This window comes from Schistocerca gregaria, chromosome 2 (genome assembly GCF_023897955.1).
Source record: "Schistocerca gregaria isolate iqSchGreg1 chromosome 2, iqSchGreg1.2, whole genome shotgun sequence".
Taxonomy (NCBI): domain Eukaryota; kingdom Metazoa; phylum Arthropoda; class Insecta; order Orthoptera; family Acrididae; genus Schistocerca; species Schistocerca gregaria.
In genome coordinates this window covers 489,895,155-489,922,465 of record NC_064921.1, presented here as the reverse complement: position 1 = coordinate 489,922,465, position 27,311 = coordinate 489,895,155, and the positions used below count along the sequence as shown (strand labels likewise).

Here is a 27,311-nt window from a genome sequence, read left to right as displayed (position 1 = left end):
TTAATCTAGCTTCTAAGATAAGTCGTAGGGTCAGTATTGCCTGACGTGTTTCAACATTTCTACGGAATCCAAACTGATCTTCCCCGAGGTAGGCTTATACAAGTTTTTCCATTCGTCTGTAAAGAATTCGTGTTGGTATTTTGCAGCTGTGACTTATTAAACTGATAGTTCGGTAATTTTCACATCTCTTAACACCAGCTTTCTTTTGGATTGGAATTACTACATTCTTCTTGAAGTCTGAAGGTATTTCGCCTGTCTCATACATCTTGTTTTGTCAGGACTGGCTCTCCCAAGGCCGTCAGTAGTTATAATGGAATGTTGTCTACTCCAGTGGCCTTGTTTCGACTCAGGTCTTTCAGTGTTCATTCAAACTCTTCACGCAGTATCGTATCTCCCATTTCATCTTCGTGTACATTCTCTTCCATTTCCATAATACTGTCCTCAAGTACATCGCCCTTGTATAGACCCTCTATATACTCCTTCCACCTTTCTGCTTTCCCTTCTTTGCTTAGAACTGGGTTTCCATCTGAGCTCTTGATAAATAAAACACCAGTCATGCGCAGGGTGTTTCACAATTCATGTTCCACGTTTCTAGAGGTTGTACGAATGACTTAGTAGATCAAGATTTACATAGGAACCAATGCCCGGAAACGTCAGCCAACGACGGAACAGAGCGTCTACGGTACACCCGCCAGCGCCTGTATACAGGGTGAATCACCTAAAACTTCGTACTCAAAATATTGTGGAAGTGGAAAGTACTATTGATGTGCGGTTTTCATAAAATAGATCGGTAGTCAGGGGCTCTTACTGTTAGCCAATAAACACATTGTAATAATTCTTAGAAAGCGTATATTTTGTTCAAATACACACTGTTTAAATGGAACAATGCCTATTGACACTAAAAAACTAATAATGGGGTAAATTACAACGTACGTGCCTGTAATTGACCTTCCCAGTTTGTATTCAAAATGACCACCGGGGAGCTTGAATACAGTCTTCCAGTCTGGTGTGGAACGACTGCTGGTCACGTGCTAGCGTTGCAGCGGAGATGTCCGAACAGGCTGCAGCAATACCTTGTTGCGTATCATCGGATGTAGTTGGTATGTCCTTGCAGACAGCCTCTTTCAGCTTTCCCAACAGAAAAAGTCTACAGGCATCAAATCTGGTGAACGGGCTGGTCAAGGTATAGCTTCCCTGCATGCACTCCAACGATTTGGAAACAACTCTTGAAGACATTCTATACCACTTTGTGCATTACGGATTGGGCAGCCAACATGTTGATATCGCAGGTTTCTCCTAGTTTGCCTTGGAACGTCTTCAAGCATCCGTGGAAGATGGCTTGTTAGGAGGCTGTGATACTTGTGACCATTCATTGCTCTGTCTATGAAAAACGGGTCAATGAGTTGATAGCTCACTATCCCACAACACACGTTTACACTCCATGGACGCCAACGTTCCACGTGATGAATCCCCAACAAGGATTGTTAACAGACCAATAGCGTAAGTTCTGGCGGTTTACCTGGCCGTGATTGGTAAATGTGGCTTAGTCACTAAATAAGATACGTGATACATCTGGAGCATCCTGTCTTAATGCCCATGTACCGAAGTTAACACGATTCTCATAATCGCTTCCATGCAGCTCTTGAGCAAGAGAGTTGTGATAGAGATGTAACCTATGTCCATGGAGAATGCGTACGACAGTTGTCTGATTCATGCTACTTTCTCATGCTATTGCGCAGAAGCTAATGTGCCGACCGACAGCAACAGCAGCAGCAACATTAATATCCTCTTCTTCTGTCGTCACATGTTTCCTTGTGTTCCGTTGCTTGGGTGTTACAATACCATTGTCACGTAACTAGTTGCATAGGATGATAAGTAATTACCGAGATCTTTGACGTCTGTTGGGTTATCTTGCCGCTTACACCGTACAAGAACGAACTGATTCTTCCAAATCTCTTCACACACCACGAGCATGTCAGCTTCTTCTACTTTTGTAAATCCCATAGCCCACTCACGACCTGCTTCTTGCATTGTCACCCACTAACTGACCAGCAAGTCGCAATGCACTCAACAACACGCAATCACACTGTAAGCACACACGATAAACATTGTACCTAGCAACTACGCAGACTGAATGGCACAAACAAATGACGGAGTGGAAACTTTTCAAAAAATGATATCTCGTAAACTACTCGCATTAGAATCCTGCAACAAATGTCAACAGGCGTTGGAGCATTTAAAACTTGTATATTTGCGCAAGAAATACACTTTCCAAGTAATATTAAATCCTCGTTGTCCTCCCGAATCGGAGATGAGAGTGTTAACCTCTGCACCACCTCTCTCAGTAGTACTGTGGTTGCTAAGATCGTAGGGTAGGTAAGTTTTAGAGGTGATAATATGGACCAAAACAAGAAAAAATGTCTAGGAAGCATGGGCTCTAAAATGCATATCTTAAGAGCTATGAGCACTTGTTCAATAGAGGAGACGTGTTTCACAGTAGTGAAGATGAACAAATGCTCATACCTCCTCAGGTATGCGTTTGAGAGCCCGTATTTATGAGACATATTTTTCTTACTTTTGTCCATACCTCCGTCTCTGAAAGTTAACTATCCTACAATCTTCGCAACAACAGTACCAGTACAGTATTCCACTATCAGAAGTATCAGAACGTTTATCGCTTGTAACTTTCGACGTGTTCGTTTCCAGAAGAGGGATCCTTACATCCAGTTGATACATTCAGCCTTCTGCATCATCCTAGACATTTTTTAGCATAATTAGGGAATCACCCTGTATATACATACATTTACAGGCGCCGTCGCCTATAACTTTGACGCTCTGTAGCGTCATTGGATGACGTTTTCGCACATGTAGTCCTAGGTAAAACTTAGTCTATTAAATCCCCTCTATAACCTCTAGAAGTGTGGAACACGAATTGTGAAACACCTTGTATATTACAAAGTATTATACAGGAACGTCCTGGACGGAAGTTTATAAATATCGGAATATCGAGGCCCATATAAATCACAGCTGAGGTCTCTAGCTCAGAATAGTACTTCCCGTTGGGTTCATGAGTAACTGGTTAGTCAGTTGTATTTTAATTAATGTAAACAACCACGAAATGGTCCCTATCTTGCCACAATAGGATGCAATGCCAATAATAATAATAATAACAATAATAATAACAACAAGCTAAACGCTTCAAATTTTTCACTGGGAAGAGGAGATAGGCAGATAAGTAGCTTATTGTGGTTTACTTTAATTTTTTCCGAAATTATCTTCTTCCACGAAATTATTTCCTCTGAATCTGAACCATCGGAAATGTGGCAAGTATGCCTAGTCGACACGTGTACTCAGATGGCAGCTCTTGTGAACCAAGTAGGAAATATACGACTCTGATTATTACGCAGTATGATCCCTTACTAAAAGCTTGTCGTTACCGCAATGGAAGTCACAAAGTAAGATATCCTAGGACATGTGTAGCTTACCCCTCCAGCAGTAACAAGTCGATTAATGTAGGCTGTGGGTCCGCAGGTACCAGACGGCCAACGGCATCACGGTGGTGGAGCACGGCGAGCTGAAGCCCACCCCTGACGGCAAGGACCACGTGCTGATCAAGAGCGGCCAGTACCAGTACACCAGCCCCGAGGGCAAGCCCGTCGACATCAAGTACAAGGCCGACGAGTTCGGCTACGTCGCCACCGGAGACGCCATCCCCGTCGCACCCGTCGCCTAAACACCGTCACGTCACCCCACCTATAACTGTACAAAATCATTAGCCCAGCCAATAAATTAATTTCGCCTTCAACATTATGCTTTACATATTTCCTGCAGATTTCTCCTGACTCACATGCAAACTCACTAATGTTACTGTAGGTATAAGAGCGTCCACTATCGGAACGACAATTCTCCATAACAGGTGCTATTCTGAATTCACAAGTGATTCCTTAGTCTAAAATAAATCTAAAAGAACACGTATGAATAAAAGTTGAAGTAGGCGAGGTGATTGGTTCTTTTGATCGCAGTAGTGTTGCATACACACACGAAAGAAAACACATGCGCTCCTACTATGCCTAACTTGCTCTAATATCACCTCCAGCTCAATAAAATGCTGTAATATCGACCTGTATACGTGTAGAAGAGTGGCCATTTGTTTGTTTGTAATTCAATCAAATCTACAGTTTTAGTACGATCTTAATGAAATGTTGCCACTTCATCTTCACGACAAGAGGAAGATCACAGTCTACAAAAGCTTTCGTAACCTTTCTTGAAACATTTTTGTATGCAGTTCATAAACTTTCTTAACCGATCTACTTCGCATTTCTACACGATCCCCTAATGAACACACACACACACACACACACACACACACACACATATATATATATATATATATATATATATATATATATATATATAGGGTGTTTCAAAAATGACCGGTATATTTGAAACGGCAATACAAACTAAACGAGCAGCGATAGAAATACACCGTTTGTTGCAATATGCTTGGGACAACAATACATTTTCAGGCAGACAAACTTTCGAAATTACAGTAGTTACAATTGTCAACAACAGATGGCGATGCGGTCTGGGAAACTCTATAGTACGATATTTTCCACATATCCACCATGCGTAGCAGTAATATGGCGTAGTTTCTGCATGAAATTACCCGAAACCTTTGACAACGTGTCTGGCTGAATGCCTTCACATGCAGATGAGTACTGCTTCAGCTGTTCAATTGTTTCTGGATTCTGGCGGTACACCTGGTCTTTCAAGTGTCCCCACAGAAAGAAGTCACAGGGGTTCATGTCTGGCGAATAGGGAGGCCAATCCACGCCGCCTCCTGTATGTTTCGGATAGCCCAAAGCAATCACACGATTATCGAAATATTCATTCAGGAAATTAAAGACGTCGGCCGTGCGATGTGGCCGGGCACCATCTTGCATAAACCACGAGGTGTTCGCAGTGTCGTCAAAGGCAGTTTGTACCGCCACAAATTCACGAAGAATGTCCAGATAGCGTGATGCAGTAATCGTTTCGGATCTGAAAAATGGGCCAATGATTCCTTTGGAAGAAATGGCGGCCCAGACCAGTACTTTTTGAGGATGCAGGGACGATGGGACTGCAACATGGGGCTTTTCGGTTCCCCATATGCGCCAGTTCTGTTTATTGACGAAGCCGTCCAGGTAAAAATAAGCTTCGTCAGTAAACCAAATGCTACCAACATGCATATCGCCGTCATCAATCCTGTGCACTATATCGTTAGCGAATGTCTCTCGTACAGCAATGGTAGCGGCGCTGAGGGGTTGCCGCATTTGAATTTTGTATGGACAGAGGTGTAAACTCTGGCGCATGAGACGATACGTGGACGTTGGCGTCATTTGGACCGCAGCTGCAAAACGGCGAACGGAAACCCGAGGCCGCTGTTGGATCACCTGCTGCACTAGCTGCGCGTTGCCCTCTGTGGTTGCCTACCTTTCCAGCACGTTCATCCGTCACATTCCCAGTCCGTTGAAATTTTTCAAACAGATCCTTTATTGTATCGCTTTTCGGTCCTTTGGTTACATTAAACCTCTGTTGAAAACTTCGTCTTGTTGCAACTACACTGTGTTCTAGGCGGTGGAATTCCAACACCAGAAAAATCCTCTGTTCTAAGGAATAAACCATGTTGTCCACAGCACACTTGCACGTTGTGAACAGCACACGCTTACAGCAGAAAGACGACGTACAGAATGGAGCACCCACAGACTGCGTTGTCTTCTATATCTTTCACATCACTTGCAGCGCCATCTGTTGTTGAAAATTGTAACTACTGTAATTTCGAAAGTTTGTCCGCCTGAAAATGTACTGTTGTGTCCCAAGCATATTGCAACAAACGGTGTTTTTCTATCGCTGCTCGTTTAGTTTTTATTGCCGTTTCAAATATACCGGTCATTTTTGAAACAACCTGGTTATATATATATATAACCGATTTACTTCAAATTTATACCTTCAGCGAGACAATGGAGAAAATTAATGAAAAATTGAATGCCTAACTAACAAACGAAATATATCATGGAAAACTGACTGTAATTCCTACCGCGATAATACATTATAGCGGCTATACCCGTCTTGGCGATGTACCACACTCCATCGCTAGATCGTGGGACGAGCGAAAGCCTGCGAATTTGAGAGAAACATGAATGGAAACTCATATTTATTGAATAGGTGCCACTGTTACATACGGCGTATAGCCTAGAAGTTATTTATAGTCCGTGTTTCACAGTTATTTTTATTATTATAATCCACAGTGTCATACGAACTCTAAGGAACATCGTGGTCATAGTACCAAGAAAAGTCACTAGATTACGGGCCGATCAAAAGATCGAACAGAAATGTAGATTTCCCGAACTGTGGCGTAAACTATTTGAACAGTTCAACTCATGCTCAAGCACAGTCCTATTTGAAACAGTGAAAAGTGATCTCAAACAGCATAAGCTGAATTCTCATAAAACACAATGAGATACTTATCGCAAAATGATAAACAGAAGCTGCAGGTAAAGAGGTATTCATTCATCGCATTCCGTTGACACCCAGTGATTCAAATATACCCTTCGATTTAAAGCGATTGTAGTTCCCATGCGGCTCGCATTCGCTATGAGTATCAGCAAGACACAAGACAAAAAACTTTGCGTGTCACATACACTCCTGGAAATTGAAATAAGAACACCGTGAATTCATTGTCCCAGGAAGGGAAAACTTTATTGACACATTCCTGGGGTCAGATACATCACATGATCACACTGACAGAACCACAGGCATATAGACACAGGCAACAGAGCATGCACAATGTCGGCACTACTACAGTGTATATCCACCTTTCGCAGCAATGCAGGCTGCTATTCTCCCATGGAGACGATCGTAGAGATGCTGGATGTAGTCCTGTGGAACGGCTTGCCATGCCATTTCCACCTGGCATCTCAGTTGGACCAGCGTTCGTGCTGGACGTGCAGACCGCGTGAGACGACGCTTCATCCAGTCCCAAACATGCTCAATGGGGGACAGATCCGGAGATCTTGCTGGCCAGGGTAGTTGACTTACACCTTCTAGAGCACGTTGGGTGGCACGGGATACATGCGGACGAGCATTGTCCTGTTTGAACAGCAAGTTCCCTTGCCGGTCTAGGAATGGTAGAACGATGGGTTCGATGACGGTTTGGATGTACCGTGCACTATTCAGTGTCCCCTCGACGATCACCAGAGGTGTGCGGCCAGTGTAGGAGATCGCTCCCCACACCATGATGCCGGGTGTTGGCCCTGTGTGCCTCGGTCGTATGCAGTCCTGATTGTGGCGCTCACCTGCACGGCGCCAAACACGCATAGGACCATCATTGGCACCAAGGCAGAAGCGACTCTCATCGCTGAAGACGACACGTCTCCATTCGTCTCTCCATTCACGCCTGTTGCGACACCACTGGAGGCGGGCTGCACGATGTTGGGGCGTGAGCGGAAGACGGCCTAACGGTGTGCGGGACCGTAGCCCAGCTTCATGGAGACGGTTGCGAATGGTCCTCGCCGATACCCCAGGAGCAACAGTGTCCCTAATTTGCTGGGAAGAGGCGGTGCGGTCCCCTACGGCACTGCGTAGGATCCTACGGTCTTGGCGTGCATCCGTGCGTCGCTGCGGTCCGGTCCCAGGTCGACGGGCACGTGCACCTTCCGCCGACCACTGGCGACAACATCGATGTACTGTGGAGACCTCACGCCCTACGTGTTGAGCAATTCGGCGGTACGTCCACCCGGTCTCCCGCATGCCCACTATACGCCCTCGCTCAAAGTCCGTCAACTGCACATACGGTTCACGTCCACGCTGTCGCGGCATGCTACCAGTGTTAAAGACTGCGATGGAACTCCGTATGCCACGGCAAACTGGCTGACACTGACGGCGGCGGTGCACAAATGCTGCGCAGCTAGCGCCATTCGACGGCCAACACCGCGGTTCCTGGTGTGTCCGCTGTGCCGTGCGTGTGATCATTGCTTGTACAGCCCTCTCGCAGTGTCCGGAGCAAGTGTGGTGGGTCTGACACACCGGTGTCAATGTGTTCTTTTTTCCATTTCCAGGAGTGTATAAACATCCTGGGCATCGCAAGATACTGCAGTTAGTTATGTACAATCGATTCAAACATTGAAGAGAAGGCCTCTGCACAAATAATGAGTCATAATAAGTCACATTATTACGGAGAATTTGGTCACGGAACAATTGTATAACACATATTTTCTGCCCTAGATTGATTACAAACAAAGACTATTATTTATTGATCTGTCGACAATTTGCCAACGGCCTTGCAGCAGTGGTAACACCGCTTACCGTCAGATCACCTAAGTTAAGCTCCGTAGGGGTTGAAACTTACTGGCAGATTTAACTGTGTGCCGGACCGAGACTCGAACTCGGGACCTTTGCCTTTCGCGGGCAAGTGCTCTACCAACTGAATTACCCAAGCACTACTCACGTCCCGTCCTCAAAGCCTTACTTCTGCCAGTATCTCGTCTCCTACCTTCCAAACTTTACAGGAGCTCTCCTGCGAACCTGCAGAACTAGCACTCCTGAAAGAAAGGATTGTCTAGCATTTGGATGGGACACCACCCAGGTATGCTGAGTGCTGCTGGCAAACGGGATGCACTCAGCCCTTGTGATGCCGATTGAGGAACCGCTCGACTGAGAAGTAGCGGCACCGATCACGAAAGCTGACAATGGCTGGGAGAGCGGTGTGCTGACCACATGCCCCTCCCTATCTGCGGCTTCCGATGGTGGTCGTTAGCGTTGGACCTTCATGACCAGTTCGCACGGCGTTTGTTTGTCGACTACTCAGCTGTGAGACAGTACAATGGGAAAAGAACAAGGAAGGAAATTTTTATTTAACTTTTACTGGGTAGCGGATGGAAATGTAGTTCAAGGACGGGTAATTGAAGCTGCTCCTTTTTAATAAGTGTCCACTGTCTTAGCAACTGCTCTATCTACGGTCGTTTATACGTTCATTACTCAGCTGGCGCTTCACCCTGCTAGAATATGCCATAGTCTTAGATATACATTAGCCACCCGTAAACTTGTGGATGACCTGCAGACAATAGCGGCACAGTGACCGCCGTCAGATAGCTCATCGATAAATCTGAGCCAAGGTAATTTTGTTTATGTGTTCTTAGTACCATCACACTCCTGCACACTACTTCTGTGACAATTACGATTCACAGACTAGGACAACTTGTGCATTACCTCTGTTCATAACGATGATAAGCCGGCCGGAGTGACCGAGCGGTTCTAGGCGCTACAGATTGGAACCGCGCGACCGCTACGGTCGCAGGTTCGAATCCTGCCTCGGGCATGGATGTGTGTGATGTCCTTAGGTTGGTTAGGTTTAAGTAGTTCTAAGTTCTAGGGGACTGATGACCATCGCAGTTAAGTCCCATAGTGCTCAGAGCCATTTGAACCATAACGAAGATCGTTCTTTGGATCTTTTGCCATTCTTGTAGGATAGAGGTCAGAAGCACAACAGGCGAAATTTCTGTGATTGCTTGAATCAAAGCGACACATGTTTCAGGTATGTGTCAACAGGCAGTTTCCAAAGAAATGAGATTAGATTAGATTAGATTAGATTAGATTAATACTTGTTCCATAGATCATGAATACGACACTTCGTAATGATGTGGAACGTGTCAGGTTAATAAAAGATGTCTGTACAAGAAATTACATTACACAAAATATTGCATGACACTAATGATTAAGTTTTTTTTTTTTTTTTTTTTTTTTTTTTTTTTTTTTTTTACTTACTTTATATCTAAAAATTCAGCCAATGAGTAGAAGGAGTTGTCATCTAGAAATTCTTTTAATTTATTTTTAAATGTTAGTTGGCTATCTGTCAGGCTTTTGATGCTGTTTGGTAGGTGCCCAAAGACTTTTGTGGCAGCATAATTTACCCCTTTCTGTGCCAAAGTCAGATTTAACCCTGCATAGTGAAGATCATCCTTTCTCCTGGTGTTATAGGTATGCACACTGCTATTACTTTTGAATTGGGTTGGATTATTATCAACAAATTTCATAAGGGAATATATATACTGTGAGGTTACTGTGAGGATCCCTAGATCCTTAAATAGATGTCTGCAGGATGACCGTGGGTGGGCTCCAGCAATTATTCTGATTACACGTTTTTGTGCAATGAATACTTTTCTACTCAACGATGAATTACCCCAGAATATGATGCCATACGAAAGCAGTGAATGAAAGTAGGCATAGTAAGCTAATTTACTGAGATTCTTATCACCAAAATTTGCAATAACCCTAATAGCATACGTAGCTGAACTCAGACGTTTCAGCAGACCATCAATGTGTTGCTTCCAGTTTAACCTCTCATCAATGGACACACCTAAAAATTTTGAAAATTCTACCTTAGCTACAGACTTCTGTTCAAATTCTATATTTATTACTGGAGTTTTGCCATTTACTGTACGGAACTGTATATACTGTGTTTTATCAAAATTTAAAGAGAGTCCGTTTGCTGAGAACCACTTAATAATTTTGTGAAAAACATCATTTACAATTACATCACTTAGTTCTTGGTTTTTGGATGTTATTACTATACTTGTATCATCAGCAAAAAGAACTAACTTTGCATCTTCATCAATGTGGAATGGTAAGTCATTAATGTATATCAAGAACAGTAAAGGACCTAAGACCGAACCCTGTGGGACCCCGTGCTTGATAGCACCCCAGTTTGAGGAATCAGCTGTTTTAACATTACACGAACCACTTATTTCAACTTTCTGCATTCTTCCAGTTAAGTATGAATTAAACCATTTGTGCACTGCCCCACTCAAACCATAATGATTTAGCTTATCTAAAAGAATTCCATGATTTACACAATCAAAGGCCTTTGAGAGATCACAAAAAGTACCAATGGGTGATGTCCGGTTATTCAGAGCATTTAATATTTGATCAGTGAAAGCATATATAGCATTTTCTGTTGAAAAGCCTTTCTGAAAACCAAACTGACATTTTGTTAGTACTTTATTTTTACAAATATGGGAGGCTACTCTTGAATACATTACTTTCTCAAAAATTTTTGATAGAGCTGTCAGAAGAGAGATTGGGCGGTAGTTGTTGACATCCGACATATCCCCCTTTTTATGCAATGGTTTTACAATGGCATATTTCAGTCTATCAGGGAAAACACCCTGCTCCAAAGAGCTATTACATACGTGGCTGAGAATTCTACTTATCTGTGGGGAACAAGCTTTAAGTACTTTGCTGGAAATGCCATCAATTCCGTAAGAGCTTTTACTTTTCAGTGAGTTTATTATTTTACTGATTTCAGAGGGAGAGGTTGGTGGAATTACAGCTGTTTCAAACTGTGCAGGTATCGCCTCTTCTATTAATAGCCTTGCCTCTTCTAGTGAAGATCTAGATCCTATTTTCTCCACAACATTTAAAAAATGATTATTCAAAATATTTTCAATTTCTGATTGTTTGTTAGTGCACTTGTCATTCAATTTTATTGCACTAAAGTCTTCCTGTGCTCTTGGTTGCCCTGTTTCCCTTTCAATAATATTCCAAATTGCTTTAATTTTATTATCAGAGTTACTGATCTCAGACATGATACACATGCTTCTGGACTTTTTAATAACTTTTCTTAGTACCGCACAATAGTTTTTATGATATTGAACAATTTCGGGGTCAGTACTCCATCTTGCTGTTAGATACAGTTCTCTTTTGCGGTTGCAAGATATTCTTATTCCTTTAGTTAGCCAAGGTTTATTATATGTTTTCTTGGAATTATGTTTAACTATTTTCTTGGGAAAACAATTTTCAAATACCCTTAAAAATGTATTGTGAAATAAGTTATATTTCAAGTTTGCATCGGGTTCCTTATACACTTCATCCCAGTCTAGCTGCTGTAGGCTTTCCCTAAAGTTTGCAACATTTATATTGTTAATTGAACGCACTGCTTTGAAAGTCTGATTTATTATACTGCATGGAGCTATGTCATGTACTGTAACAAGCTGTGCACTATGATCTGAAAGACCATTCTCAACAGGATAAGCATTTATGTCCTTAAACTTATCTTGGTCTATAAAAAAGTTATCTATCAATGTACTGCTGTTCTTTGTTATCCGAGTAGGAAAATCAATGACGGAGCTCAAATTGAAAGAACTGAGTAATACTAAAAGGTCATTCTTCCTATTACACTCTTTCAGGGAATCAACATTGAAATCCCCACAAATGATAATTTGCTTCCCCCTGTCTGACAGATAGCATAACAAAGCATCCAAGTTTTCCAGAAATAGCTGGAAATTCCCTGAGGGGGACCTATACACTGTTACAATTATGAAAGTGCCATCCTTTAGTTTAAGTTCAGTGGCACATGCTTCCATATGTTGCTCTACACAAAATTTTTTAGTTTCTAAATTTTTTGCACTGTGGAAGCTTTTGACATATATGGCAACTCCTCCTCTCATCATATTATCTCTACTTACATGTGCAGCTAATTTGTACCCATTGATGCTAACCTTTTGCATATCAGTGACAATGTGATGCTCAGACAGGCATAGTACATCTATTACATTCTCAGTTTCTATATCTTCTAAACAAAGCAGAAGCTCATCAATTTTATTGTTCAATCCCCCAATATTTTGATGAAATATACTAACATTTTTCATTTTACTTTTGCAACTATCTTGAACTTTTTTGACATCTTTAGTACTTGCATGGCTGAGTTTCCCACTGGACACTGATCTTACACTAAAAAAGAGTTTCCACCATGAGATGTAGTTCCTCCCCCCTTTAAATTTCCTGCTATCAGCCCAGCCAGTTTACCCTTCCCTTTCCTGTTGAGGTGTAGGCCATGTCTAGTATAGTCCCACCTACAGAGTGAATCAACACGAACCACACCAATGTGTGACCCCGCACCAGATCCAAGTAGCCGTTCCAACTCCAAATTAACTCTCCTGACAGAAGAGGTCAAATGAGGTCGGTCGTGGCGTTCCAGAACCGACACAAACCCAACACTGGTATGATTCGATGCCGATGCAATCTTTGCCAGGTCACACTCTATGCTGTACCCCGGATCTCTGTCAATACTGTTGCCCGGCCCACCCACAATAACCACGGTGTCTTCCTTAGTAAAACCTTTACATAGTGAACCTAAATCCTCTGTAACCTGCCCAAGTTCAGCACTAGGTTTGAAAAAACTTGTGACCTGGTAATCCAACCCTAATTCATCCTGCAGAAGTTGGCCCACACCCCTAGCATGCGAACTACCTAGCAACAAGACTTTCTTTCTCTTTGCAGACTTCCCTACATTCTTAATCAATTTGCTGCTGAAAGCTTGTTGAGCCCTGTGTACATCTACCTCTGTGAGAGGCTCATCAGTTTCTGACTGAGGCAACAGGTCAAACCTATTTTGTACATTAATAACAAAGCGGTCAGAAGAATTTCTTGGCCTGTTCCTCGTGCCTGTTGCCACTTCCCACCCCTGTTTACCCTTCTCCCCCCTTAACCTGCCCAGTTCTCGCCTAGCCTCATCTAACTCAGCCTGAAGGGCAGCAATTTTCCCCTCCTGTTCCACAATCTTCCTATCTCTACTGCATAGCCTACAGAACCACTGATGAGTCTCGCTCATTTTCCCAATTCCCACGCCACTACAGTCGCCCCAATGAAAAAAGTTACTACATCCATCACACCAGACCCCGGAGCTAACGATCCTACGGCACGTCAGGCACTTTACACTCATGGTACAAATCTATTTTAGTGACAGAAAGACAATTAAGTTACCGGAAAACAATGAAAATACGTGTACGAAAAATTAGGCCTACTCGCGACTATGTAAACAGTGGTTCAGAAGTTTTTTACTGGAAATTACTTAAGAGATGACGATACTCTACAGATATAAAGGGGCAGCAAACGTATTTAGCACACTAAACTATCAGTAAATGCACTTAAGATTGCGGTATGAAGTTTAATCTGAAAACTCAAAAGTTCGGCCTGGCCGCGATATGTAAACAAAATGAACTTTACGTGATTACTGTGAAAATACGCGAGTAAGACAAAAACCTTTAATGGTATGCTTGCAGAGCACTATAATTAACGTAATAAATTAGTTTAAAGTGTTAAAAAACAGTTTATTACTACTTAAATTACTTACTTGTACAAGAGCTGTGACTCAGACGTCCGTGTAGCAGGCGCAGGGCACACACATACATATGAGAGTGGAAAGGAGCGTAAAATACAGGGTGATCAAAAAGTCAGTATAAATTTGAAAACGGAATAATGTAGATAGAGAGGTAAAAATTGACACACATGCTTGGAATGACACTGACTTTTATTCTAATTAAAAAAAGTTCACAAAATGTCCGACAGATGGCACTGGACAGCAAAACTGCTACCGTGACGGGTGAGAGGTACGCCGATATGTTACAGAATCGCGTCACTCCCAGCCTGGCTGATAAACACCTGCTGGAAAGTACGATGTTTATGCAGGATGGAGCTCCACCCCATATTGCTAGACGCGTGAAAGATATCGTGCGCGCGTGGTTTGGTGATGATCGTGTGCTCAGCCGCCACTTTCATCATGCTTGGCCTCCCAGGTACCCAGACCTCAGTCCGTGCTATTATTGGCTATGGGGTTACCTGAAGTCGCAAGTGTATCGTGATCGACCGACATCTCTAGGGATGCTGAAAGACAACATCCGACGATAATGCCTCACCATAACTCCGGACATTCTTAACAGTGCTGTTCACAACATTATTCCTCAACTACAGCTATTGTTGAGTAATGATGGTGGTCATACTGAGCATTTCCTGTAAAGGACATCATCTTTGCTTTGTCATACTTTGTTATGCTAATTATTGCTGTTCTGATCAGATGAAGCGCCATCTGTCGGACATTTTTTGAACGTTTGCATTTTTTTGCTTCTAATAAAACCCCATGTCATTCCAAGCATGTGTGTCAATTTGTACCTCTCTATCTACATTTTTCCGCGATTTATTCAGTTTTCAAATTTATACTGACTTTTTGATCACCCGGTATATATTTTCTGGATAGTAAAGTTAGTATAATTTTTCAGAATATTACTGCTTGAAAAACGGAGTAGATGAGCTTGGTGTATGCTTTCAAGATTTGAACATTTCTGAAAAGACGGATGTTCTGTCTCTTCTCCACAGGGATAGAGAATTTAAACAGAGGTGCTTGCAGGCTAGCATCATTTTTACGTGGAGCCAGTGTTGGAAAAGGAAACATCATACATTTGAAAAAGTTGAGATCAAGATCAAAAATATTGGAAAAGCATAAGTTTGCTTGTAGATTAGAACCTTCATGTCCTTGTTAGACCTTACTCAAGATTAATGATTTTTGAATTGTAACACTGAGAAAATTTATGTTAATTATGAGATATCTATTTTCATTGCTGACTTACCTTCAGACAAGAGCAATCAGTTCATTCCTTTAGGAATTTCTATGTGGATTTCTGAAAACAATACAACAGAAAAATTAGCTAGAAACAGTATCCAGTATTAAACTCTTGTTGCATGAGTGTATTTTCCAGTTCGTTTACAGCAAGTTAGTAGAGCACTAATTGATAATTTTATCATAGTAAATTTACTGGCAGAAACAATCAAAATGTACCCAGTAGTTAATAACACGTTAAGTTGACTGGTAACTGGTGAAAATGAACGATACAGTGGCATACAGCCGTGACAGAGGTCCATACAAAATAGAGAATCTTATTAATAAGACCATAATACAATGTTTCAGAAGTACGCCAAGATCCTACTCCTGACGAGTGTAAAATGGATGTGCACAATGGAAAATACTGAACACTAAAATTAAGGTTTGACCCTGCCTGACTATCCCCTGAAGCAGATCTTAAGATCTCGTAATGGTGATTTTATTTCCTCCGTCTTACTATTAACATGTAAATTACAACATAAAACATAAATGAATTATTAAGGAAACTAGTAACTGCAAAATGATAAATGCTGTTTCAGCTTATACATTGAATGTAGATTAAAAACCCGTTTATATATCACAAACGTTTATATCTCAATGTCCAATGCACATAAAGAGATACAAATGAATTTCCTAACTAACATTATCGATCAATTGCCCAAATCTGCCCTTTTTATTGATACGCAATTTAATACAAATAACACGAGATGACTGACATCATCTGCGTACCAAACACTAGAAGACACTACTTTCAAAGATGATCTACAGTGGTGCGCAACCTCAGTGGAAATAAAACTTACGTGATCACAGCTGTTTAGCTTTGTAGCGTTAATAAGCCAAAGCGATTAGCAATATCACCATATGTACTGTGTCCGGTGCATTGGACTGATGGTTCTCGTACAAGTCTGCGGCGACAGAAGAACTCCAGCCACAAATATAAAAAAAAACTCATTCAAACACTAGGACGGCCAGAAGGAAGTGCTCTGACTATACTAATCTAATACTGTTTTCTCCTCTGTGTGTTCTACAGACGAGAAACACGAACTCCCAGCCACAAGGACAGAATTCAGATAACGTCTCAACATGAGTATGAAAAAAGAAGTGCTCTCAATCACTGGACCCTGCGTCCTCAACGACGACTTCCTAGCTGGAGGTGAAGTCCAGAATCGTATAAGTTCGCCACAGTTCAATGGCGAACTGCTCACTAACTAAAATCTCCTGAGAGCAAAGACAGCAGAACCGTCTGCACCAACAAAAGCTGATACTGAGCGACTGTCAAACACAGGCGCTCAAAACGGAAGAACTCTTTCTCTCCACTTTCTTCTCAGAAAAGCTTGGCTCCCCTCCCTCGTAATTGCACAAGGCTAATCATATTCTCGGAACCACGGAATATTCTCCCTCTCTACAGATTCTTCTGTATGGTTTCCGAGGTAACGCTTCCTCGTTCCTGGCTGTCGCGTCGAAGATTTTCAGTCTCTGAAGTACTGTCCGGTTATTCTTCTGGCCTCGCTGCAAAACCGGCCAGCCACCTCTCAATTGCACTTCAACCCACAGGTGCCCCGACTGTCCGTCTTGGGCTACTTCCTTTGTTAAACAGGACCAAGTCACCTGTGCGGGCTTTTCCACCAAAGGCCTGAGTTATACCTGCCGTTTTGTTTCCACTGGCCTTTCAACCTCTGCTAGTATAGGCAATCATTCATTATACCGTTCTCATAATAAAGACAAACTATCACCTTTCATGCAATAAACATTAACAACTACACACATCAAAAAAGGTTTTGCATCACTTCGGTTCTGAGAGTTCCGGAACCTGTACAGAAAACTGGAATAGAGATGAACATAAACATCATTTCCGCCCTTTTTATACCTCATGAAAACCTCACGTTCCATGTTGTACCACCATACAGCGAGACCTTCAGAGGTGGTGGTCTACATTGCTGTTCACACTGGTACCTCTAATACCCAGTAGCACATCCTCTTGCATTGATGTATGTCTGTATTCGTCGTGGCATAGTATCCGCAAGTTCATCAAGGCACTGCTGGTCCAGATTATCCCACTCCTCAACGGCGATTCTTCATAGATCCCTCAGAGTGGTAGGTGGGTCACGTCGTCCATAAACAATCCTTTTCAATCTATCCCACGAATGTTCGATAGGGTGCGTGCCTGGAGAACATGCTGGCCACTCTAGTCGAGAGATGTCGTTATCCTGAAGGAAGTCATTTACAAGATGTGCACGATGGGCGCGCGAATTGTCCTCCATGAAGACGAATGTCCAGTCAGTATGCTGCCGATATGGTTGCAATATCAGTCAGAGGATGTTATTCACGTAGCGTACAGCCGTTACGGCGCCTTCCATGCCCACCAGCGGCGTATGTCGGCCCCACATAATGCCACCCCAAAACAGGAGCGAACCTCGACCTTACTGCTCTCGCTGAACAGTATGTCTAAGGCGTTCAGCCCGAGTAGGTTGCCTCCAAACACGTCTCCGATTATTGTCTGGTTGAAGGCGTATGTGACACTCATCGGTGAAGAGAACGTGATGCCAATCCAGAGCTGTCCATTCGGCAAGTTGTTGGACCCATCTGTACCGCACTGCATGGTGTCGTGGTTGCAAAGATAGACTTCGCCATGGACGTCGGGAGTGAAGTTGCGCATCATGCAGCCTATTGCGCAGAGTTTGAGTCGTAACACGACGTAATGTGGCTGCACGAAAAGCATTATTCAACATGATGGCCTTGCTGTCAGGTTTCCTCCGAGCCATAATCCGTAAGTATTGGTCATTTGATGAAGTAGTAACCCTTCGGCGGCCTGAGCGAGGCATGTCATCGACAGTTCCTGTCCCTCTGTATCTCCTCCATGTCCGAACAACATCGCTTTGGTTCACTCCAAGAAGCCTGGACACTTCCCTCGTTGAGACCCCTTCCAGGAAGGAAGTAACATTGCGGACGCGATCGAACCGCGGTATTGACCGTCTAGGCATGGCTGAACAACAGACAACACGAACCGTGTACCCCTCTCCTGGTGGAATGACTGAAATTGGTCGGCTGTCGGGCTCCCTCCGTCTAATAGGCGTTGCTCATCCATGGTAGTTTACATCTTTGGGCGGGTTTAGTGTCACCTCTAACGGTCAAAGGGACTGTGTCTGTGATACAGAATCCACAGTCAACGTCGATCTTCAGGAGTTCTGTGAACCGAGATGATGCAAAACTTTTTTTGATGTGTGTGTTTACAAGGTGTACATGACAGTGTCAGTCTTCTATAAATATTCATATATACGATGTACAACTTTTCAAACGATACCTAATTCCGATTGTAAATCACGGCAAAGTATGTAGATGAGTTCTTGTAAGGTGCAAAATAATAGCTATCTTACAATAGGATGTGACATCTAGAATCGGGTGAAGAAAGTATATGAAGAAGTACAAACGTAAAATGCATTGTATTTAGCAACGCATTTCAATCGTTATGTAAAATTAGCCCTACTAAAAATTTTGTCTAAAGGTCCTATGACACACAAACTGGCAAAAGTTAGCGAATCGAAATAAAATAAGGCGCTGCAGTCATGGATTGTGCCGCTGATCCCGGCGGAGGTTCGAGTCTTCCCTCGGGCATGGGTGTGTGTGTGTGTGTGTGTTTGTCCTTAGGATAGTTTAGGTTAAGTAGTGTGTAAGCTTAGGGATTGATGGTCATAGAAGTTAAGTCCCATAAGATTTCACACTCGTTTGAACATTTTGAAATAAAATACCGTTTGTTGTTGTTGTGGTCTTCAGTCCAGAGACTGGTTTGAGCAGCTCTCCATGCTACTCTATCCTGTGCAAGCTTCTTCATCTGCAAATACCTGCTGCAACCTACATCCTTCTGAATCTGCTTACTGTATTAATCTCTTGTTCTCCCTCTACGATTTTTACCCTCCACGCTGCCCTTTCCTCGTTTTGCTTTTGTTAATGTTCATCTTAGATCCTCCTTTCAAGACACTGTCCATTCCGTTCAACTGCTCTTCCAGGTCCTTTTTTGTCTCTGACAGAACTACAATGTCATCGGAAAACCTATCCATGGATTTTAATTTCTACTCTAAATTTTTCTTTTGTTTCCTTTACTGCTTGCTCAATATACAGATTGAATGACATAGTGGATAGGCTACAACCGTGTCTCACTCTCTTCCCAACCACTGCTTCTCTCTCAGGCCCCTCAACTCTTATAATTGCAAATCTGATTTCTGTGCAAATTGTAAATAGTCTTCCACTCCCTGTATTTGACCCCTGCCACCTTCAGAATTTGAAAGAGATTATTCCAGTCAAAATTATCAAAAGATTTCTGTAAAATCTTAGGTTTGTCTTTCTTTCGTCTATCTTCTAGGATAAGTCGTCGGGTCAGTATTGCCTCACGTGTTCCAACATTTCTACGGGAATCCAAACTGATCGTCACCGAGGTCGGCCTCTACCAGTTTTTTCATTCGTCATTAAAGAATTCGTATTAGTATTTTGCAGCCGTGACTTATTAAACTGATAGTTTGGTAATTACCACACCTGTCAACACCTGCTTTCTTTGGGATTGGAATTGTTATATTCCTCTTGAAGTCTGAGGGTATTTCGCCTGTTTCACACATCTTGCTCATCAGATGTTTGAGTTTTGTTAGGGCTGGCTTTCCCAAGGCTACCAGCAGTTCTCATGGAGTTTTGCTTTGTTTCGACTAAGGTTTTCAATGCTCTGTCACACTCTTCACGCAGTATCATATCTACCATTTCATCTTCGTCTACGTCATCTTCCATTTCCATAATATTGTCCTCAAGTACATCGTCCTTGTATAGACTCTCTATATATTCTTTCCACCTTTCTGCTTTACCTTCTTTGCTTGGATCTGGTTTTGCATCTGAGCCCTTGATATTCTTACAAGTGGTTCTCTTTTCTCCAAAGGTCTCTTTAATTTTCCCGTAGGCAGTACCTATTTTACCGCTAGTGCTATATGCCTCTACATCCTTACATTTGTCCTCTAGGCATCCCTGCTTAGCCATTTTGCACTTCCTGTTGATATCATTTTTGAGACGTTTTCTTTCCTTTTCACGTGCTTCATTTACTGCATTTTTATATTTCCTCCTTTCATCAATTAAATTCAATACCTCTTCCGTTACCCAAGGATTTCTCTAGTCCTCACCTTTTTACCTACTTGATCCTCTGCTACCGTAACTATTTCATCTCTCATTCTTCTTCTACTGTGTTTCTTTCCCCCGTTCTTGTCAGTCGTTCCCTGACGCTTATCCAGATTCCACTCCTTAAATTCCCACCTTTTTGCAGTTTCTTCAGTTTAATCAACAGTTCATAACCAATAGATTATGGTCAGAGTTCACATCTGGTCCTGAAAATGTCGTACAATGTAAAACCTGGTTCCTCAATCTCTGGTTTTCCATTATATAATCTATCTGACACCCTCCAGTGTTTCCTGGCCTTATCCACGTATACAACCTTCTTTCATGATTCTTAAACCAAGTGTTAGCTATGAATAAGTTATGGAAATTAAACTATATAGGTAGACTCATCGTTATTAACTGATTTAGGATACTCCTAAATTTGTCTTTGCTAAAACAGTCCTCAATATGACTGAAGCACGTTCGTTGAGATCGGTTTCTTCTAACTGTCCCACCAACACTCGTCTTCCATACTAGGCTTTTCCTCCGTAATTTTTGCAATCATCATGAATAAATTATGAATATATACGTATGTTACGTACACGAAGTTGCGAGTTGTATGGAATTTTTTAGTTTTCCAGATAAAAGGCTGTGATTGTGAAGAACAAAGAAATAAAACAAATAAATAATTATTTATTCATCACCTTTCGTCCATCCCCTCTGTGCGTTCAAAAATTTTCTCAAACCTTTCTAAGTACTCGACACTACATCTTCAATACGTACGTTGAATAAAACTTGATAGTTACGTTTAATAAGGTCATTTCTCACATCGTTTTTAGTGTAGGGCACCACCATTCCTTAGAATCTTGCAGCATAAGGGGGAATAAAGGGCCAAAAGTTAGGTAAACTTCAATAAATGTGCATCTTGACGTGAAAACCTGTCTGAAGATGAACTTGACGGTTAGAGAACGGTTACGGCGCTATTTCTGCAAATAAATGGCATTACTAATAGTGGCTGGTTTCTGTCCTCTCCCCTGAAATAATTAGCCGATATTTCGTACACATTGGGCAAGGCGTAACGTCTACCATTAAATAAAATTTTGGATTCGCGGATCGTTCGGCGATTCTGGACAGTGAACACCCTTCTCAAGCAGATATCCTATAATTCCTGTTAATAAGACAGCGAAACGTTTCAAAACTTTTCCTCTTGGTAACCAGCGTACCTTGTTATGCACCATAAGATCTGTGGGCTCAGTCTCCATTTCAATCGAAAATTCTCTAAACTGGTGATGACTAAAAGCTTTAGTCATATTCGTGTTGATAATCGCAATGTAACTTTGCAACTTTCTTTTAGAAATTTCAGCGCACAAAATGATTTATAATAAATGATCCAGTGGTAAGTAATTATCACATATTAATTTTTGGTTCAAAATAAATACCAACAAACTAATTTCTAATGACGGTCGCACTTGCCACCCTATCTGTTGAAACTGAGGCTATTCTATCGATTGGAATATGATGTTTACCAACGCACACAATTACATCATTTGCTGTATCCTGTCCATGTGCTTGAGCTTTGAGTGGGGAGAACCCCAAAATTCTTCTCAGGGCATGTTGGTGAAAAAAATCGTACAAAAAGTGAAACTTGGGTTGTAGCACTTCTGTCGGAAGACTCGACAACTGATCTCAGTAAAGCTGAAACCAATTTCAGATTTTCGACTAGCTGGTTGGTTATATTCGCAGACGTTTTTGCTGTTACATCTTTTACTGTTTTCACAGACAATGGTACCTCCTTAAGGTTTCTTAGAATATCTGCTTTGTTCTTAAAATACCGAAATGGCTTCTCGGATGCATTTATGAAACAACTTTCTATGAGCAGACTTCAAAACGTAAGTTACAGAGTATCACAGCAGTCCAATAATATTGCACTACACTTCAAAGTGAAGTTGATACTATTTTCCAACATTGTCACCACGTCTCTATAAACAACGGTCGGAACGTCCTACTAATCGCTCAATTCCTCGACGATAAAAATTCCGTCCTGTCACGGAGCAATTGGAGGGCTGTCGTGTGAATGTCCTCATCGTCGAATCAGTTCCTCGATTTCCTGGACATAGTCATTTGTTGTCAATGTCGATGGCCCACGTTCTTCATCATATAACCCACATCTGTGCAACCTTAGTCAAATTGTAGGCATCATCTCGCTACGCCTGGATGCGACATTACATTTGGTCCATATGGCATCCGAATTTCGCAGTGAATCTGCGAGCAATTTACGCGTTCGGCCCAAGAGACCCGTACTGTCTCGCGAATTTGGAATACGTTTCCAGTTGGCGCGCCGTCTCATTCCCACACTGTACTGCACCTGTTTTCCGTACCGCAGCAGAACAGTGTCTGCAGGAAATTCGGAGCATACACTCCATCTGATAATGAGCCAGTCTTGTTGCACAACGGTATTAGCACGGGACAGCATGCGTAACTTACTCTCTGAAGTCCCGACTGTGTGTGGTTTTCCTCTCTTGACTAACTACAAAACTTACAATATTAACACTGCTCGAAGACTAATTCGTATAGTCAAATACGGAACTTGATGCTTCCTAACTCTTCCGACGTTCCTCAATGGTTTTTTTCTCTGCAAGACCGACAGGATATTTAGTACTAAGTGACATGTCTGAAAGAAGCATTTATATAATTTCTTCGCCTCGATGGGCAATGAATCCACGAACGTCAGTGCGGTTGCACATTTTAATGCGAGCTCCATTGGGCATCTAAAATTAGCGAGGACGGAGGGCGTGGACAGGGATTGCAGACAAGTGGCGCTGAGTGGGAATATGTGTCGGCTGGGGTGCGTGCAGAGATAGTGCGAGCGTTTGCGATAAACTGTGTTTGCCTGGCACAGTGGTTAACGCCACTGCTTAGTAAGCAAGAAATCCTGGGTTCGCATCCTGCTCCAACGCGCGCTTTCATTCGTCGCCGCTGATTCCCGATGCAGCTTATATTATTAGCTTCTTTCCCTTTCTTTCTCCCCCTCCCTCTATCCCGTTCCCCTTCAATTTATATAATACGACACTTGTTCAGTTGTAATGTCTCTCTTCAAATCTTATTTCTTATTATGAGCCAAATTTTCCTGATGAATAAGACAATTCGGTAGAAGTTCTGAACAAATGTCGAAGTATCGGTGCATTTAATTGTTAAATACACGGTTTTCGCCTTCCGCTTTCCTTTGTTTCTTCTTTGTGGTCATGTCGAATAGGGTACTTAATAAATGTTTCATTTTATAATAGTAAAGCAACTACCAAAAAAATCAATTCTTTTACTGATGACAAAATACTTGTGGGATTTGCAGCAGACTGAAAAAATACAGTTAACTATATGCTTCGAGTAAGTGCTTTTATGGCCCACGCGCTATCTGCCGACGTGACTAACACTAACCGCAGAGAGACTGTCTACCGACTGGCTCACTGGACTCTCTCATGAGTCACATGTGCCTTCCCCGCACTTCCAAGGCGGTTGAAACCTTGTTGCCCCTAAATGTGCAGACCGGCTGCGAGTGGTGGGGAAAGTGCCGCTGGTGGGGGAACCTTGAAGGGGAGGCAAAGCGCATGCTCTCGGTAGTAATACACTGTACAAGACGATGCTAAAATACACTACTGGCCATTAAAATTGCTACACCACGAAGATGACGTACTACACACGCGAAATTTAACCGACAGGAAGAAGATGCTGTGATATGCAAATGATTAGATTTTCAGAGCATTCACACAAGGTTGGCGCCGGTGACGACATCTACAACGTGCTGACATGAGGAAAGTTTCCAACCTATTTCTCATACACAAACAGCAGTTGACCGGCGTTGCCTGGTGAAACGTTGTTGTGATGCCTCGTGTAAGGAGGATAATTGCGTACCATTACGTCTCCGACTTTGATAAAGGTCCGATTGTAGCCTATCGCGATTGCGGTTTATCGTATCGCAACATTGATGCTCGCGTTGGTCGAGATCCAATACAAAAAGCGTAATACAGAAAGCCGTGCTGGATCCCAACGGCCTCTTTTCACTAGCAGTCGAGATGACAGGCATCTTATCCGCAAGGCTCTAACGGATTGTGCAGCCACGTCTCGATCCCTGAGTCAACAGATGGGGACGTTTGCAAGACAACAACCATCTGCACGAACAGTTCGACGACGTTTGCAGCAGCATGGTGACCATGGCTTGGTGACCATGGCTGCGGTTACCCTTGATGCTGCATCACACACAGGAGCACCTGCGATGGTGTGCTCAACGACGAACCTGGGTGTACGAATGGCAAAACGTCATTTCTTCGGATGAATCCAGGTTCTGTTTACAGCATCATGATGGCCGCATCCGTGTGTGGCGACATCGCGGTGAACGCACATTGGAAGCGTGTATTCGTCATAGCCATACTGGCGTATCACCCGGGGTGATGGTATGGGGTGCCATTGGTTACACGTCTCGGTCACCTCTTGTTCGCATTGACGATAATTTGAACAGTGGACGTTACATTTCAGATGTGTTACGATCCGTGGCTCTGACCTTTATTCGATCCCTGCCAAACACTACATTTCAGCAGGATAATGGACGACAGCATGTTGCCGGTCCTGTGCGGGCCTTTCTGGATACAGAAAATCTTCGACTGCTGCCCTGGCCAGCACATTCTCCAGATCTCTCACCAATTGAAAACGTCTGGTCAATGGTGTCCGAGCAACTGGCTCGTCACAATACGCCAGTCAATACTCTAGAAGAACTGTGGTATCGTGTTGAAGCTGCATGGGCAGCTGCACCTGTACACGCCATCCAAGCTCTGTCTGACTCAATGTCCAGGCATATCAAGGCCATTATAACAGCCACAGGTGGTTTTTCTGGGTACTGATTTCTCAGGATCTATACACCCAAATTGCGTGAAAATATAATCACATGTCAGTTCTTGTACAACATATTCGTCCAATGAATAGCCGTTCATCATCTGCATTTCTTCTTTGTGTAGCAATTTTATTGGCCAGTAGTGTATGACTTGCAGATATGCGTTGATACCTCACCTTTCCGGAAATGTGCACGAGCGACTGCACGAGATATTTTATACAACAGCCACACTAGAGGCACCAAAGAGTTTGCCGACCTCTGATTTAACCAATGCATGAACGCCGCAACAACAACGGGTATGGTAGTCACCCATCTTGCGCCAACCAAAATCTACTTTCATAGTCCCTTAAAGGGTTCTAAGCTTAGACGATAGTCGGAAAATACTCTTCACACCCTGTTTCCGCAGAATGTGACCAACCCAGTTCGAAATGAATATGGCGCAAGGAAATAATGCCGTAGGTTCCACCTCGTCATTTTCATCACTCACACGATTTACGTTTGGTCGATAGTGCAACAACGCTCGTCTGATTTGTCTTTCGCTATAATTATTCTGGCGATAAGTGACATCGAGCTCGGCTAACTGAGCCTACAAACTATGAGGGTCTTACAAGATGGGGCCCTATTGCATCAAGGCACGAAGTACCCTTCATGCTGAGATGGATGGTGGCAACTACTAGTCTGAAGATACAAATCAGTGTGAGTTGCCTTCCCATAAATAGTGCGTCTCAACGCAACACACACCTTCTTCCTGATCAAGACAACAAGTAAATTCCACCTTCATCGTGAAGCGAATATTCGGGTGGATTAAATTCAGATTCTAAAAAAACTTTGCATTCTCAGTTCCACCAGTCCGTAACGGCTAGGGGTTATACAGGTTATACAGAAGCCCAGGATGCGGGTTCCAGCCAGCCAACTCAGCATTTCGTCATTACATTATTCTGAATGTCTTGCCCGACAATTATTTAGAACATATAGTTATAGAACGAACTAATGAGGTAACGTCTTTAACATCCTAGCAACGAACAGACAGGGTCTTTTCGAATCAGTTAACGTAGAGAACACTATCAGTTACCGTAAGGCAGTGATAGCATCTATGTCTACGGGTATGAGAAGGAAAGTTAAGGAAGGAAGGAAAACATTTTTGCTCACCGAGTGACAGGATACAAATTGCAGAGTATGTGTGTTATCAATATCAAATATCCAGTGCTGAGGACTAAGATGGAGATTACATTTGCTCCATATAACGCTAGAATTTCACGCTGAATCTGTGTTTCAGACGTTTTGCTCACGAGAATCGTACTGGCTCGCGATCTTCAGCTTTGGAGTTCGTTTCCACTTGCCTCGCCATTTCATTCCCACACTGTGCTGCACCTGTTATCCATGCCGCAGCAGAACTGTGTCTGCAGAAAAGCCAGAACATGCAGTCCCTCCAACAATGCGCCATTCTTTTTGCGCAATGGTCGTAGCATGGGTCGACATTTATTCTTACTCTTTGAAGTCCTCTTGTACACGTTCACCGCCTTTGTTTGGTTTATCTCTCTTAGCGGTCTCTTGACCAACTACGCAACTTACAATATTACATTGTGTTTGTAGAACTAAAATCTCTTTCATAAAAATCAACATGGATTCCGCAAACAGAGATCTCGCGAAACTCATATCATTTGTTCCTCTGTGAAGTACGTAGTGTAGGAGACATCAGCGTTTAGATTGATGCCGTGTTCCTAGACCTCAGGAAGCCATTTGACATGGTCTTTCACTGCCGTTTAGTGAAAAGAATACGAGTTTAACGAGTATCGGACCAAATTTTGGCCTAGATTCAAGACTTCCTTGCAAAGAGAA

At 42.7% G+C, this 27,311-nt stretch overlaps 1 protein-coding gene across 4 annotated transcripts in view; it reads left to right on the top strand.

The window, feature by feature from the left end:
- The window catches only part of LOC126327724 (larval cuticle protein 16/17-like), a 67,658-nt gene that overhangs the window by 13,321 nt on the left and 27,026 nt on the right, over positions 1-27,311 (top strand). For 2 of the 4 annotated variants that reach the window (XM_049995912.1, XM_049995914.1), the window contains exon 3: positions 3,532-3,805. The exons of the other annotated variants lie outside the window; for them this stretch is intronic. In XM_049995912.1, the coding sequence (XP_049851869.1) occupies positions 3,532-3,733 (202 nt within the window). In that variant the 3' untranslated portion in view covers positions 3,734-3,805. Of the gene's footprint in view, positions 1-3,531; positions 3,806-27,311 lie in introns of those variants that run through there. 4 annotated transcript variants of the gene reach the window in all.